We start from the raw sequence: 13,577 nt of genomic DNA on the forward strand, positions 1-13,577 counted from the left end.
CCTCTCTATTAAAAGTTCCCTCTTTTTTGTTGTTGCTTTCTGTACATGATTTGTCATTGAATTAACTATTCTAACTTACACTTCCTGGTGCAGACTCTGCCCGCCTCAGTAAGAATTCTGCAATCTGATTGGTTAAGGAGATAGACATTTGCTTGCCCTATTCGTGTGGGTCCCAGATCCCCTGTAGAGGGTGCGGCGCTGTTTTGGATTTCTAATCACAAGTTCCAGTGCAAAAGCCCACAGAAAATCTGTGGGCAAGTGTGAGTGTAATCAACGGCTGGCGCTGTTCGTTCACCGCTGACTGCAAAATTTGGGCCAATTGGAAACCCAGTGGAACCTAGGTTTCTACTATTTATTAGGGGAGGAGAATCCGCGGCTCCCCCGTCAGAGTTATTGTGAAATACCAGGAGAAACCCCAAGAATTTTCAGGGCCTGTAAGTTCAGCATCACAGCAAAGCAGAAATCAACACTGAAGTTGCAAATTCAGCGAGGCTTCACTCCTGTAACATAGCCTCGCCAGACAGGTGTCTGGGGCTATAGCGCTATGCCGTAGCTCTGGTTCAATACAAAGCCAGCCTTTGACAATTCCACCATCATTGCAGGCCTGGGGCTCAATGGTAAATAACTCTGCCCAGAAATGTACTATACTTTAGAGTACACACAATGTGTCTGGTAGAATGCCAACAAATCATCAAAATGCATTGTTTTTTCAAAGCTGTTATCTTCCGTATCAGATGGAAAATAGATGTAGTCTGTGTTACAATGGTCCTGAATTTGCGGTCGGAGGCATCCAAGAATACGCCTCCGAACCGGAAAAAAAATCCGAATGTATCTGGTGTCCCCGGAGCTTCGGACTCTTCGGGTCCTGGGCTTGCAGGCGTACGCCTGCGTAAAGGCCAACGGATCCCAGGGGCACAGGCGGTTCGCAAGCATTCCTGGGATCACGTGGGCCCAGTCAACCAATCTAAAAGGGGGATTCCTATAATGCTTATGGGGATTCCATTTACGTACGAAATCCCCATAAGCATATTAGAAATCCCCAAATAAATAAAATTCACACCACTTAAATAGAAATAAATGTTCCCATGTTCAAAAGTAATTAAAAGACCCTGGGCTGGATTTTGTGAATGGAGGCGAGTTGGAGGCGGGGCTGCTGCTTGTCGTGTCAATGTCCCGCCTCCATCCTCATCTGACCAACCAGAGGGATTTTCCCCTGATTGACCTTGTTAAGCCTGCCCTGCGGGCTCTGCAGGCCAATTAGGGAGGAAGTCACTGACCGAGCACGACAGATAGCACGTCTGGCGTTGACAAGACTTCTTGAAAGAAGAAATGTCAGTGTTTGACAGCTCTGTGAAGCTGTCAAACGCTGACATTCTCTGTAGTTTGATGAGCCCTTGTGTTCAGGACTCATCAAACCTTTCAACTTTGTCGATTTCACATGGCTGTTGGTTCGGAGGATCCAACAGCCAGTCTGTGAAATCGACAACGAGGATGTCGGGTCTTCCGATCCAGCGCGGCTGAAGGCTATAGGAAGAAAACAAGGTAAGTGAACATTTTTTAACACTTATCACTCACCTTACATACTTACCACTTCACACTTGCACCCATCACTCACCTCTACATCTTACTTCCAGGTGCCTCCGACTGCCGCAGATCTCCTTCACGTCTCCTCCAACCCGACGGGGTTCTCCGAGGTCGGGAAGTCTTCACCTGAGAAGGTAAAATGGCACTAATCCTTTTTTCTGCCCGTTAACTACCTGTTAACAGGCAGTTAAAAGGATTAAATGCCTTTCCCGCCTCCAGGAGACGGGACCCGAAGCAGCACATCTTCCCACCTCCTGGCAAAAGGGCACGGAGGCGGGTTTGCAATCCACCCCCAGTTTCTGCTACTTTACTGGCAGTCCCGCCTCCATACCCACCTCCTCGGGGCTTGGAAAATCCAGCCCCCTGTAATTAAGCATTTAAAATAAAAATGTATCTTTTTGAAAAATAAATTTAACCTGTATGATTCTATGAATTAATCAAAATGTAAAATTACTTCATAAAATTCATAAATGTATTGTAGTCTCAAGAATTCCACAAAAAGATTTGCACTGTGCTATTGATGTACCAATATTGCTATCTCTTTTTCCTATTATCGGTACTTTATTACAGGGGACTATCTCAATTACTACTTTATTAACTTGGAATATATTACTGAGGTCAGAATCAAATATTAAATTGTTGCAATACTTCATTATTAGAGTTTTATCAAACTATAATTACATTTTTAAATACTGTGCCATCAAAATTCTAATTTGGAAATCAGCTAGTGTTTGCTCACATTCTGAAATTATCTCTCTCAATTATTACATTTGGAACATTTTAAGTATGACGGAAAATAGGCATAGCCATAGAGTGCTTTAAAAACACCCGATAAATACACAGGTCGGGTGAATTTACTCATCATTGTCAGCACATTAGCAGTGCATAAATGGCAGAGGAAATCTTGTCCACCCAATTTCTATCCTTAAAATGCTTCCAAGCTCCTTCGTGCTTTTTGAACTGTCATGCGATCTGTCTACTGAGTTCCAACAGACCTCATTGGCATACGGCAAAGTGAGGGCCAGTGGCTCGACAGCTCTGAGTTTCCTGATTTTACGCTGCTAATATACTCTGGGTAACTCTAGGAAATTCAGAAGAAACTTCTTTACCCAGAGAGTGGTGAGAATGTGGAACTTGCTACCACAGGTGTGGTTGAGGTGAATAGTATAGATGCATTTAAGGGGAGGCTAGATAAGCATGTGAGGGTGTTCTGGACATTTTACATGCAGATAGCACCCTCTCGTGGTAGCTATTGTATAGCAGTGATATTCTGGACTGATAAACCATTTTATATGCAGCTAGCACCCTCTGGTGGTGGTTATCGTGTTAGCAGTTTGTATGAAGCAGAGGTCATTTGACCTTTCTACCTTTCTTCCTGTGAGAGGTCATTTGACCTCTCTACCTTTCTTCCTGTGTGACCCAGGAAGTGGAATTCCAGGAAGAACCTGAACTGAGTAATGGAGAATTCCATGAGGGTTTCACAATCCAATGTAATCTGATTTCATATGTTAGGCCAAACGCAATATCTTTTCACAAAAATTGTTCAAGTAAAGGCTTCAAACAGCAAATGGCTTCACGAAGAATTATTTTGAATAAGTGTTTAACTTGCTGGATAACTAGATAGGAGCACGTCTAGCGCAGCCAGTACAGAGGGAGAAGGGAATAGAGGGTTATGCTGATAGAGTTAGATGAGGAAAGACGGGAGGAGGGTTGAGTGGAGCTCACAGCCCTCTTTGCCCCTACATCACCGTGCCAACAATTATCACCTGGTCAAAAGGTCAAATAAACACACCCTTTCCTGTATGACTCTAACATCCATCAATAACAAAGCACCATGTCAGTGAGTTCCAAAGTGGATGCAATCAACTTACTTTTTAACTTACTCTTTCTACATATGCCTTGTTTTTAAATCTATTCTCTCTTTGACACCACTTGGCTCTTATGGGTAAAAATCTAAATGTGCCATTCCTTCCACTGTGCCGAGAGTGAATATCGCAAATCTGTGCACCCCGAACCTGCAATTAATCCAGTAAAGTTAATGAATGGAAAATTGAGAGCTGGGAGAGTGTAAATTCACAATATGCACCCCGACATATTCCAAGCAGTAGCACATTGGACTTTTATCCCTTAGTTGTTGGTTTATAGTATTTTGGGTTCAGCGAAGGATTTTCAATGAACTGCCATGAAAATCATGTATGAATGTACATCTACATTGTAACTGAAGAATAATTCAAACAAACAAAATGATTAATCAGTCATTACGGAACTGAAATAAAATTACCCTTGATTAAGTAGGGGCTTTCATACCCAGAATGTTTGAAAAGTTAATTGTTCAGCCAATAGTCTCAGGATTTCAGAATCACATATTTTACAGATTATTAAAGCAAAATTACCTCCTCCACTCCTATAGCACAGGAAGGGGAATCTCCAGACATTGCCCAATCCCACTGAATATCCGATTCCAGCCAAAGTGAACTCAATATTTCGAGTCCAAGTCACTCTCTTATTTTCATTCTTTTTAGCATCGTCAACATGTTCAAAAATTGGCTTTTTTGTCTTCAAGTAGTTTATATTGTCCATGGAGTTGGATACTTCAATATTCTTCATGCTTATTTTAAAGTAACTGAAAGAGCGACTTAACACGAGGTAAAACAAAATCTACTCTCTCAATCATTACCTTCCGTGCCACTGACCTGATGACGGGAGCAGGTTAAACATTCAACTCTTGCTCTTAAGCAAGTTATGTCTACGCATTTTTAATTATTAATCATCACTTTGTGTACAGCCTCCACAGCATTTGAGTTATCTGAATTTAAGTTGTTTAAAGTTTCATTTTAGATTATTCAATATGAAATATTTAGCAAGAGACGAACTCAAAAGGAATATGTTGCATGCGACTTTTGCAAGTGTTAAGCAGTTCAAGGTTTTGAATTGAAAAATTGTTAGCTGCCAGCCAGAGATTAGAAAATCCGTCATATGAAATCAGAGATTGGAAAAGCTAGAGTCACATTGAGTTTTAATTAATCCACACTCGCACCGTCAGTAAGGTCAGTATTTTGTGATATAACACACAAGTTCAGTATGCATAGTAAGTTTACTAACAGTACGTTTGAGATCAATTTTTCCCCCCTGTAATCTAGTTAACTAAAATTCTAAAATGTTTTAAGGGCAAGACAGCACTTGCATAAGAAACCTTTAGGAGATTTCCAAATGTTGAACTAACAAACATATTTCAAAAGCTCCATTTAAACTGTAAATTAATGATGCTGGAAATCCAAAATAACAACAGAAACTGCTGGAAAAACTCAGCAGGCCAGGCAACATCCGTGGAGAGAGAAACAGAGTCAACGTTTCTGTAGAAGGGTTTCGACCCGAAATGTTAACTCTGTTTCTCTCTCCACGGATGTTGCTTGGCCTGCTGAGTTTTTACAGCATTTTCTGTTGTTATTTAAAATCTTGATAATGTTTAGTGAGGCATATGTCTGCCAACAATTTATGATCTCAGGAATTCTGGAAGAATACTAACCTGTAAAGATGCTCCAAAGCATTCTAAGGAAATAATCAAACAGTGCATACATTTAAAGAGCATCACCAAAACAATGAAGGGGCAGGTTAGAACATAAGAAATAGGAGCAGGAGTCGGCCATTCGTCCCCTCGAGCCTGCTCCACCATTCAGTAAGATCATGGCTGATCTGATCTTGGCTTCAACTCCACTTTCCCTCTGTCTAGAACCTTCATGATCGTGAACACCCCTATCAAATCTCCTCTTAACCTTCTCTGCTCTAAGGAGAACAACCCCAGCTTCTCTAGTCTATCCATGTAACTGAAGTCCCTCATCCCTGGAATCATTCTTGTAAATCTTTGCTGCACCGTCTCTAAGGCCGTCACATCCTTCCTAAAGTGCGGTGCCCAGAATTGGACACAATACTCCAGTCGAGGCCGAAGCAGTGTTTTATAAAGGCTCATCATAACTTTCTTGCTTTAGTGCTCTATGGGCAGGATTTTCATTGGGCCGTGGAGTCGGGATTAGAGGTTAAAATCCCGAAATCAGGGGTCCCGACCCCACCACACACCCAAACCCGCCTCCATGCCAGTTTCAAAGGAGGCGGGTACCCGCCTCGCACTGGGACCCGCCTACCCGAGGCGGGATGGGATTCGTGCCAATTAACTGCCTGTTAACAGGTAGTTAACAGGCAGTTTTTAGCCTAATCCCTATTTTTAAGGTTGAAGTGTGGGATTCCCGATGGCTCCAAACTACGCCAAGTTAGAGGAGGCGGGCTGTCGGGTTGAAGGACTTGGAGGGGTCGAGATGTCGGTGTTCAGGTGAATGATGTGTGCATGAGTGCAAAGGTAAGTGTGTTTGGTGTGTCTAAAGTGATTAAATAAGTTTTACATACCTTTTCTTACCTTTTCAGCCTCCCTTCCTTTAGGTCTCGGGAGGCCCTCATCTCACCGGCACAGAAAGCAGAATGGCTGCGAACTGTCAAAAGTTTTCTAAGGATAAGGGGTAAGCCATTTAGGACAGAGATGAGGAGGAATTTCTTCACCCAGAGAGTGGTGAACCTGTGGCATTCTCTACCACAGAAGGCAGTAGAGGCCAATTCATTAAATATATTCAAGACGGAGTTAGGTATATTTCTTAAGGCTAAAGGGATCAAGGGATATGGGGAGAAAGCAGGGACAGGGTATTGAATTTGGATGATCAGCCATGATCTCATTAAATGGCAGAGCAGGCTCGAGGGGCCTAAAAACAGATTATCTAGTCATTATCACATTGCTGTTTGTAGGAGTTTGCTGTGTGGAAATTGGCTGCTGCGTTTCCTACATTACAACAGTGACTAAACCCCAAAAAGTACTTCATTGGCTGTAAATAGCTTTGCGATGTCCAGTAGTCGTGAAAGGTGCTATATAAATGCAAGTCTTTCTTTCTTTTATCATCTTGTCCATGAGACCCATTTCCTGCTCCCTCGACCTTTTCCCACCAAACTGCTGACCACCCAACTACATTTTCTGGCTCCCATATTTGCTGACATTGTTAACAGTTCTCTCTCCTCAGGTACTGCCCCCTCTCCCTCAAATCTGCCATCATCACCCCTCTCCTCAAAAAAGCAACTCTTGAACCTCCATCCTTGCAAACTACCGCCCCATCTACAACCTTCCTTTCCTCTCCAAAGTTCTTGAATGTGTTGTTGCCTCCCAAATCCATACCCATCTTTCCCGGAACTCCATGTTTGAATCTCTCCAATCAAGTTTCCGCCCCTGCCACAGTACCGAAACGGCTCTCAAAGTCACAAATGACATCCTTTGTGACTGTGATAAAGGTAAACTATCCCTCCTCGTCCTTCTTGAGTTGTCTGCAGCTTTTGACACTTCATCCTTCTCCAACGCCTCTCCACTGTCATCGAGCTGGGTGGAACTGCACACGCCTAGTTTCATTCTTATCTATCTAATCATAGCCAGAGAATCACCTGTAATGGCTTCTCTTCCCACTCCTGCATCATTACTTCTGGTGCCCCCAAGGATTTATCCTTGGCCCCCTCCTATTTATCAACTACATGCTGCCCCTTGGCGACATCATCTGAAAATACAGCGTCACTTTCCACATGGACGCTGACAACACCCAGCTCTACCTCACTACCACCTCTCTTGACCCCTCTACGGTCTCTAAATTGTCAGACTGCTTGTTCTGGATGAGCAGAAATTTTCTCCAATTAAATATCGGGAAGACCGAAGCCATTATTTTCGGTCCCCGCCACAAACTCCATTCCCTAGCCACTGACTCCATCCCTCTCCCTAACATCTGTCTGAAGCTGAACCACCGTGTTCGCAACCTTGGTGTCACATTTGAGCCTGAAATGAGCTCCCGACCACATATTCGCGGCATACCTAAGACCGCCTATTTCCACCTCCGTAACATCGCCTCTCTCCACCCTTGCTTCAGCTCATCCGCTGCTGAAACCCACATCTATGCCTTTGTTACCTCTAGACTTGACTATTCCAACACACTCCTGGCTGGCGTCCCACATTTTACCCTACGTAAACTTGAGGTCATCGAAAACTCGGCTGCCCATGTCCTAACTCGCACCAAGTCTCGTTCGCCCATCACCCCTGTGCTCGCTGACCTACATTAGCTGCTGGTTAAGCAAAGCCTTGATTTCAAAATTCTCATCCTTGTTTTCAAATCCTTCCATGGCCTCGCCCCTCCCTATCTCTGTAATCTCTTCCAGCCTCACCACCCTGCACCCCCGCCCCCCAACAGAGATATCTGCGCTCCTCTAATTCTGCCCTCTTGAGCATCCGATTGTGGCCGTGCCTTCTGTTGCCTGAGCCCTAAGCTGTGGAATTCCCTGCCTAAACCTCTCTTTCCTCCTTTAGACGCTCCTTAAAACCTACCTTTGACCAAGCTTCTGGTCATTTGCCCTAAATTGTCTTCATGTGTCTCAGTGTCAAATTTTTTGTCTTATAATACTCCTGTGAATCTTGGGACGTTTTACTACGTTAAAGGTGCTATATAAATACAAGTTCTTGTTGTTGTTGTCAGCCATGGCTCAGTTGGTATCACCCTCACTTCTGAGTCACAAGGTTGTGGGATCAAGTCCCACTCCAGAGACTTGAGCACAAAAATCTAGGTTGACACTCCAGTGCGATACTGAGGGAGCGCTGCACTGTCGGAGGTGCCGTCTTTCGGATGAGACGATAAACCGAGTCCCCGTCTGCTCTCTCAGGTGGATGTAAAAGATCCTATGGCACTATTTCTGTAGTGTATGTGCTTTAAGTCAGAACTACTTTTTACAGCTCCTGTATACTGTAGTACCGGCAGTGACCACACCGGTATATAAGCTGTGCGCGTGCCTCTGTACCCCAGTCTAGAGATTACCCTCCTCCAGTAAAGACCTGTTATTTGTTTATGTACAGCATCCGTGTAATTATTTATCCACTGAACCACGGATCTAACAGTGGCGACGAGTGTTGATGCGAATCTACCTGCAACATAAAAAAAAGTCGAGTCCAGGAACACGGGCGTCGACCGCGAGCAACCGCCCAACAGTCAGGCAGAGATCCAACTTCGCTGGGGAGGCAGTGGAGAGCCGGGCTTGGTTCCCCAGCCACAACGAGCAGTAAGAGACCGACGACAGGTCCACAGCAGGCCCTTCCCGAGCAGCGGCGGCTGGAGCCGACCGACGGCAGAGAGAGAGAGCCGGGCAGCGTCGACGGGGTAAGAAAGAGGGTGAAGAGAGCAGGGCGCAGCCAGGGGTTGATCACCGAGCGGCGTCGAGGGAAAATACTGCAAACGAGAGAGAGAGGGTAAGAAACAGCCGGGTTCTAGACTGAGCGGCGTCAACAAATATCAAGAGAAGAACGCGCAGAGCACAGCCAGGGATCACGGGCTGATCAGGGTCCACGGGGCGAAGCAAGGGGAGATGCCATTGAGCCGCGGAGAAGCAGGGAGAGCGCGGGAGACGCCATTGAGCCGCGGAGAAGAGCGTGGGAGACGCCATTTTGCGGAGCCGCAGCGGAGAAGACGGGCGAGCGCGGGAAGGAAGGAAAGCACGGGAGACGCCATTTTGTGCCAGCGGAGAAGAAGGGGAAGCGCGGGAGGTGCCATTGGTGATAGTTAATGCACAACCAAGGATGCCGAAGAGTGGCAGTATCTCTACGTTCGACAATGAAGTCGAAGATTGGGCGACATATGTGGAACGTATTGAGGTGTACTGCAGGGCGAATGAAGTGCCAGATGCTAATAAAGCACTGGTTCTGTTAAATTCCATGGGTGCAAAAACTTATGGGTTACTGCGAAATCTAATAACCCCAGAGAAGCTGGTAAACAAGAATTTTGAAAGCATAGTAGAAATCCTACAGGACCACTTAAACCCCACACCGCTGCTGATAGCAGAACGATTTAAGTTCCATAAAAGGAACCAACACAAAGACGAAAGCAATGCTGAGTACCTAACGGAACTGCGCAAGCTATCGAAATACTGCCAGTTTGGAGCGGGACTAGCAGACACGTTAAGGGACAAGTTTGTGTGTGGGCTACAAAGTGAAGGAACCCAGAAACGGCTTCTATCAGAAAAGGACCTTACGCTGGACAAAGCTTTCAGTATGGCAGTATCACATGAAGCAGCCGCAAGGGGCGCTGCAGAGATACAATGGAGACTGCAAGAATATGGCACCAACGAAATGACCTATGGAACAGGGAAGTGCTATCGCTGTGGCAGAACAACACATGACCAGAAAGATTGTTGGTTCAAGGACCAAGTGTGCAGACAGTGTGGGAAAGCAGGACACATAGCAAGAGTCTGCAGGTCTGGGAAGAAAACCAACAGTAAGAAATCTCCACAGGAGAAGTACAAAAAGGTACACCAGGTGATGGACAGTGGTTCAGATGAACAGAAAAGTGACAGAGACTCCGGAAGCAAGGAGCTGGGTTGTCTGAAACTACATAATGTAACCGAAATGGAGGATCACCAGACTATCTGGGTTACACTCAAGATAGACGGAGTCCAAGTGGAAATGGAATTGGACACAGGGTCAGCTCTAACAGTCATAAATCAAAGAGACTACAAGCGGCTATTTTCACACATACCCTTGAAAGCTACAGAGATTGTCTTGAAGACGTATACGGGGCAAAAAGTCTACCCCAAAGGAAAAATAAGGGTGAAAGTGATATATAAAGGCCAGGAAATACCTAAAATGGATATATATGTATTGCCAAATGGAGGACCACCACTGCTAGGACGTGAATGGATCCGGAAGATACATTTAGATTGGCATTCCATACAGGCACTGAAGGTGGAGGCCAAAAAGGATGACGACGTCACACCTGGACGACTGTCAAAAATGCTAACTGATGCAAAAGAAGTGTTCCAGGAGGGACTAGGAACACTAAAAGGAATAACAGCAACAATTAAAATAGAGGATAATGCAAGCCCAAAGTTTCTGAAGGCCAGACCAGTGCCTTATGCGATCAGACCAGCGGTTGAAGCAGAGCTGGAAGGGTTGGAACGTTCAGGAGTACTGTCCAAAGTGGACTGGAGCGAGTGGGCTACACCCATCGTTCCTGTAATGAAGAGGTCATTGAGTAATATGCCTGGGGAACCAAAGGTCCGCATCTGTGGGGATTTTAAGGTGACAGTGAACCCAGTCCTTCACACGGTGCAATATCTGCTTCCACGAATTGAGGATATTTTCACCTCGCTATCTGGTGGTAAACGCTTCACCAAAATTGATCTAGCCCAGGCGCACTTGCACATGGAGGTAGAAGAAGCCTCGAAACATTACCTTACGATCAACACCCATAAAGGTCTCTATCAATACAACCGGCTGGTGTTTGGATTAGTCTCGGCTCCGGCTATCTGGCAAAGGGCGATGGATCAGGTATGCAAGGGATTCCAGGGACCCAGTGTTATTTGGACGACATCTTGGTCACGGGCAAAAATGACGGTGATCACCTCGCTAACTTGGAGAAGGTGCTCGCCAGATTAAAGGAATATGGGCTACGACCTAATCGCCACAAGTGCGAGTTTTTCCAAAAACAGATCTCGTATTGTGGCCACGTCATCGATGAAGAGGGGTTACATAAGCCCCCTGACAAGATAGAGGCAGTAGTCAAGGCTCCAGCACCGGAAAATGTGTCACAACTGAGGTCGTTCCTCGGGCTGGTAAACTATTACCACAAGTTCTTACCAAATTTGTCTACGGTATTACACCCGCTGAACACCCTACTGCAAACAGGGGTACCATGGAAGTGGGATGACGAACGTAGACGAGCTTTCCAGAAGTGTAAAGAATTGATCACATCAAAAGAGGTGTTGGCCCATTTCAACCCAGCACTACCAATTCATTTGGCATGTGATGCATCACCCTACGGCATTGGAACGGTGCTGTCGCACAAATTCCCAGACGGGTTGGAGAGGCCAGTAGCCTTTGCGTCTCGGTCACTAACCTCAGCCGAGCGCAACTACGCCCAGATTGACAGGGAGGCCCTCAGCCTAGTATGGGGAGTAAAAAAATTCAACCACTATCTGCATGGACAGAAGTTCACCTTGCTGACTGACCACCAACCACTTGTCTCCATCTTTAATCCTAAGAAGGGCGTGCCAGTAATGACTGCACAGTGGTTACAAAGATGGTCCCTGTTTCTAGGGGCGAATCAATATGAAATAGAATATAAAGGCACGAGACAGCATGGGAACGCTGATGGGCTATCGCGCCTGCCACTGCCTACTGTGGAGGAAGCACCAGCAGTGGACCCTATCGAGATATTTTATTCGTCAATAATTGAACGATTGCCAGTAACAAACGCGGATATAGAGGAGACCCGCAATGATCCGACGCTGTCACAGGTATATGAATTGACGGTGAGCGGATGGCCAACACATGGCGACTCACTGTTGCCAGCATTCTCATCCAGAAGAGAACAGCTGTCAGTATGCCAGGGGACAGTGATGTGTGGATCCAGAGTGGTGATTCCACCCAAGTTAAGGGAGAGAGTGCTAAATGAGCTACATGAAGGTCATCTGGGGGGAGTGAAAATGAAAAGCCTAGCTAGGGCTTATGTGTGGTGGCCGGGGATCGATCAACAAATCGAAGACCTAACTAAGAGCTGCTTAGGATGCCAGAAGGTCCAAAATGCACCACCACATGCCCCTCTACACCCATGGGAGTGGCCCTCCTCTCCATGGCAACGGGTGCACATTGATTTTGCTGGTCCATTCATGGACTCAATGGTCTTAATAGCAGTGGATGCTCACTCGAAATGGCCTGAGGTGATAAAAATGTCCTCAACCACTACAGAGAAAACGATTGCAGTCCTACGGACCATATTTGCCAGAAACGGGTTGCCAGAGCAGATCTGCTCTGATAATGGACCAGTTTGTGTCCGACGAGTTCCAAAAATTCATGAAAAGGAATGGGGTAAGGCATTACACATCCACCCCGTATCATCCAGCCACCAATGGATTGGCTGAGAGGTTCCTACAAACCTTTAAGAAGACGATAAAGGCCATGTGCGACGAGGAAATTCCACTACAGCATAAGATGGACAATTTCTTATTAGCCTACCAAAACGCGACACATGCAGTTACCAACCAGACCCCGGCCATGATGTTCTTTAACCGAAGGTTGAGATCTTGTCTGGACTTACTCAGACCAAATGTGCGAAGAAATGTTGAGGACAAACAATTCCAGCACATCAACGAGAAGCCGACAAGGAGCTTCAATGTAGGGCAACCAGTCTTGGCCCGGGACTATCGAACAGAGAAGTGGCAACCCGGAATGATATGTACAAGGCAGGGGCCATTAATGTACACAGTGGATGTCGGGGAGAACATTGTGAGACGCCACGTCGATCAGATCTTAGCATCACAGGAATGCATCAACCCCATGTCTCGAGTACCTGGGGATGAACCCGACATACCGGTAGTATCTACTTCAGACCCAGTAGCAGTGGAACCCGATGAACTACTCGATGAAAGGGGGTCACAATCGCCTCTGCACCAAGAACAAGAACCTCCGGAAAGGCGCTATCCCGAAAGGGTCAGGAAGCCGCCCCAAAGACTGAATCTATAAATGGACTTTTGTTATTGAATGTACATGTAAAAATGTAATTGTTATTTGAATATTAAGGGGGTATTATTAATCTAAAAAGGGAGGAATTGTAGTGTATGTGCTTTAAGTCAGAACTACTTTTTACAGCTCCTGTATACTGTAGTACCGGCAGTGACCACACCGGTATATAAGCTGTGCGCATGCCTCTGTACCCCAGTCTAGAGATTACCCTCCTCCAGTAAAGACCTGTTATTTGTTTATGTACAGCATCCGTGTAATTATTTATCCACTGAACCACGGATCTAACTATTTCGAAGAAGAGCAGGGGAGTTATCCCTGGTGTCCTGGCCAATATTTATCCCTCAATCAACATCACTAACACAGATTATCTGGTCATTATCACATTGCTGTTTGTGGGAGCTTGCTGAACGCAAATTGGCTT

General features: G+C 45.6%; 1 protein-coding gene across 1 annotated transcript in view; it reads right to left on the reverse strand.

Annotated features, from left to right (window-relative positions):
* The window catches only part of LOC147102210 (sodium- and chloride-dependent GABA transporter 1), a 113,384-nt gene extending 109,101 nt beyond the window's left edge, over nt 1–4,283 (reverse strand). The window contains exon 1 of the mRNA XM_085964512.1: nt 3,978–4,283. Coding sequence (XP_085820638.1) covers nt 3,978–4,191 — 214 coding nt within the window. The 5' untranslated portion in view covers nt 4,192–4,283. The remainder of the gene's footprint in view (nt 1–3,977) is intronic.
* Nucleotides 4,284–13,577: the final 9,294 nt, after the last annotated feature.

Source organism: Somniosus microcephalus, chromosome 22 (genome assembly GCF_052327205.1).
Source record: "Somniosus microcephalus isolate GS21.2 chromosome 22, FLI_Smic_1.0, whole genome shotgun sequence".
Classification (NCBI taxonomy): Eukaryota; Metazoa; Chordata; class Chondrichthyes; order Squaliformes; family Somniosidae; genus Somniosus; species Somniosus microcephalus.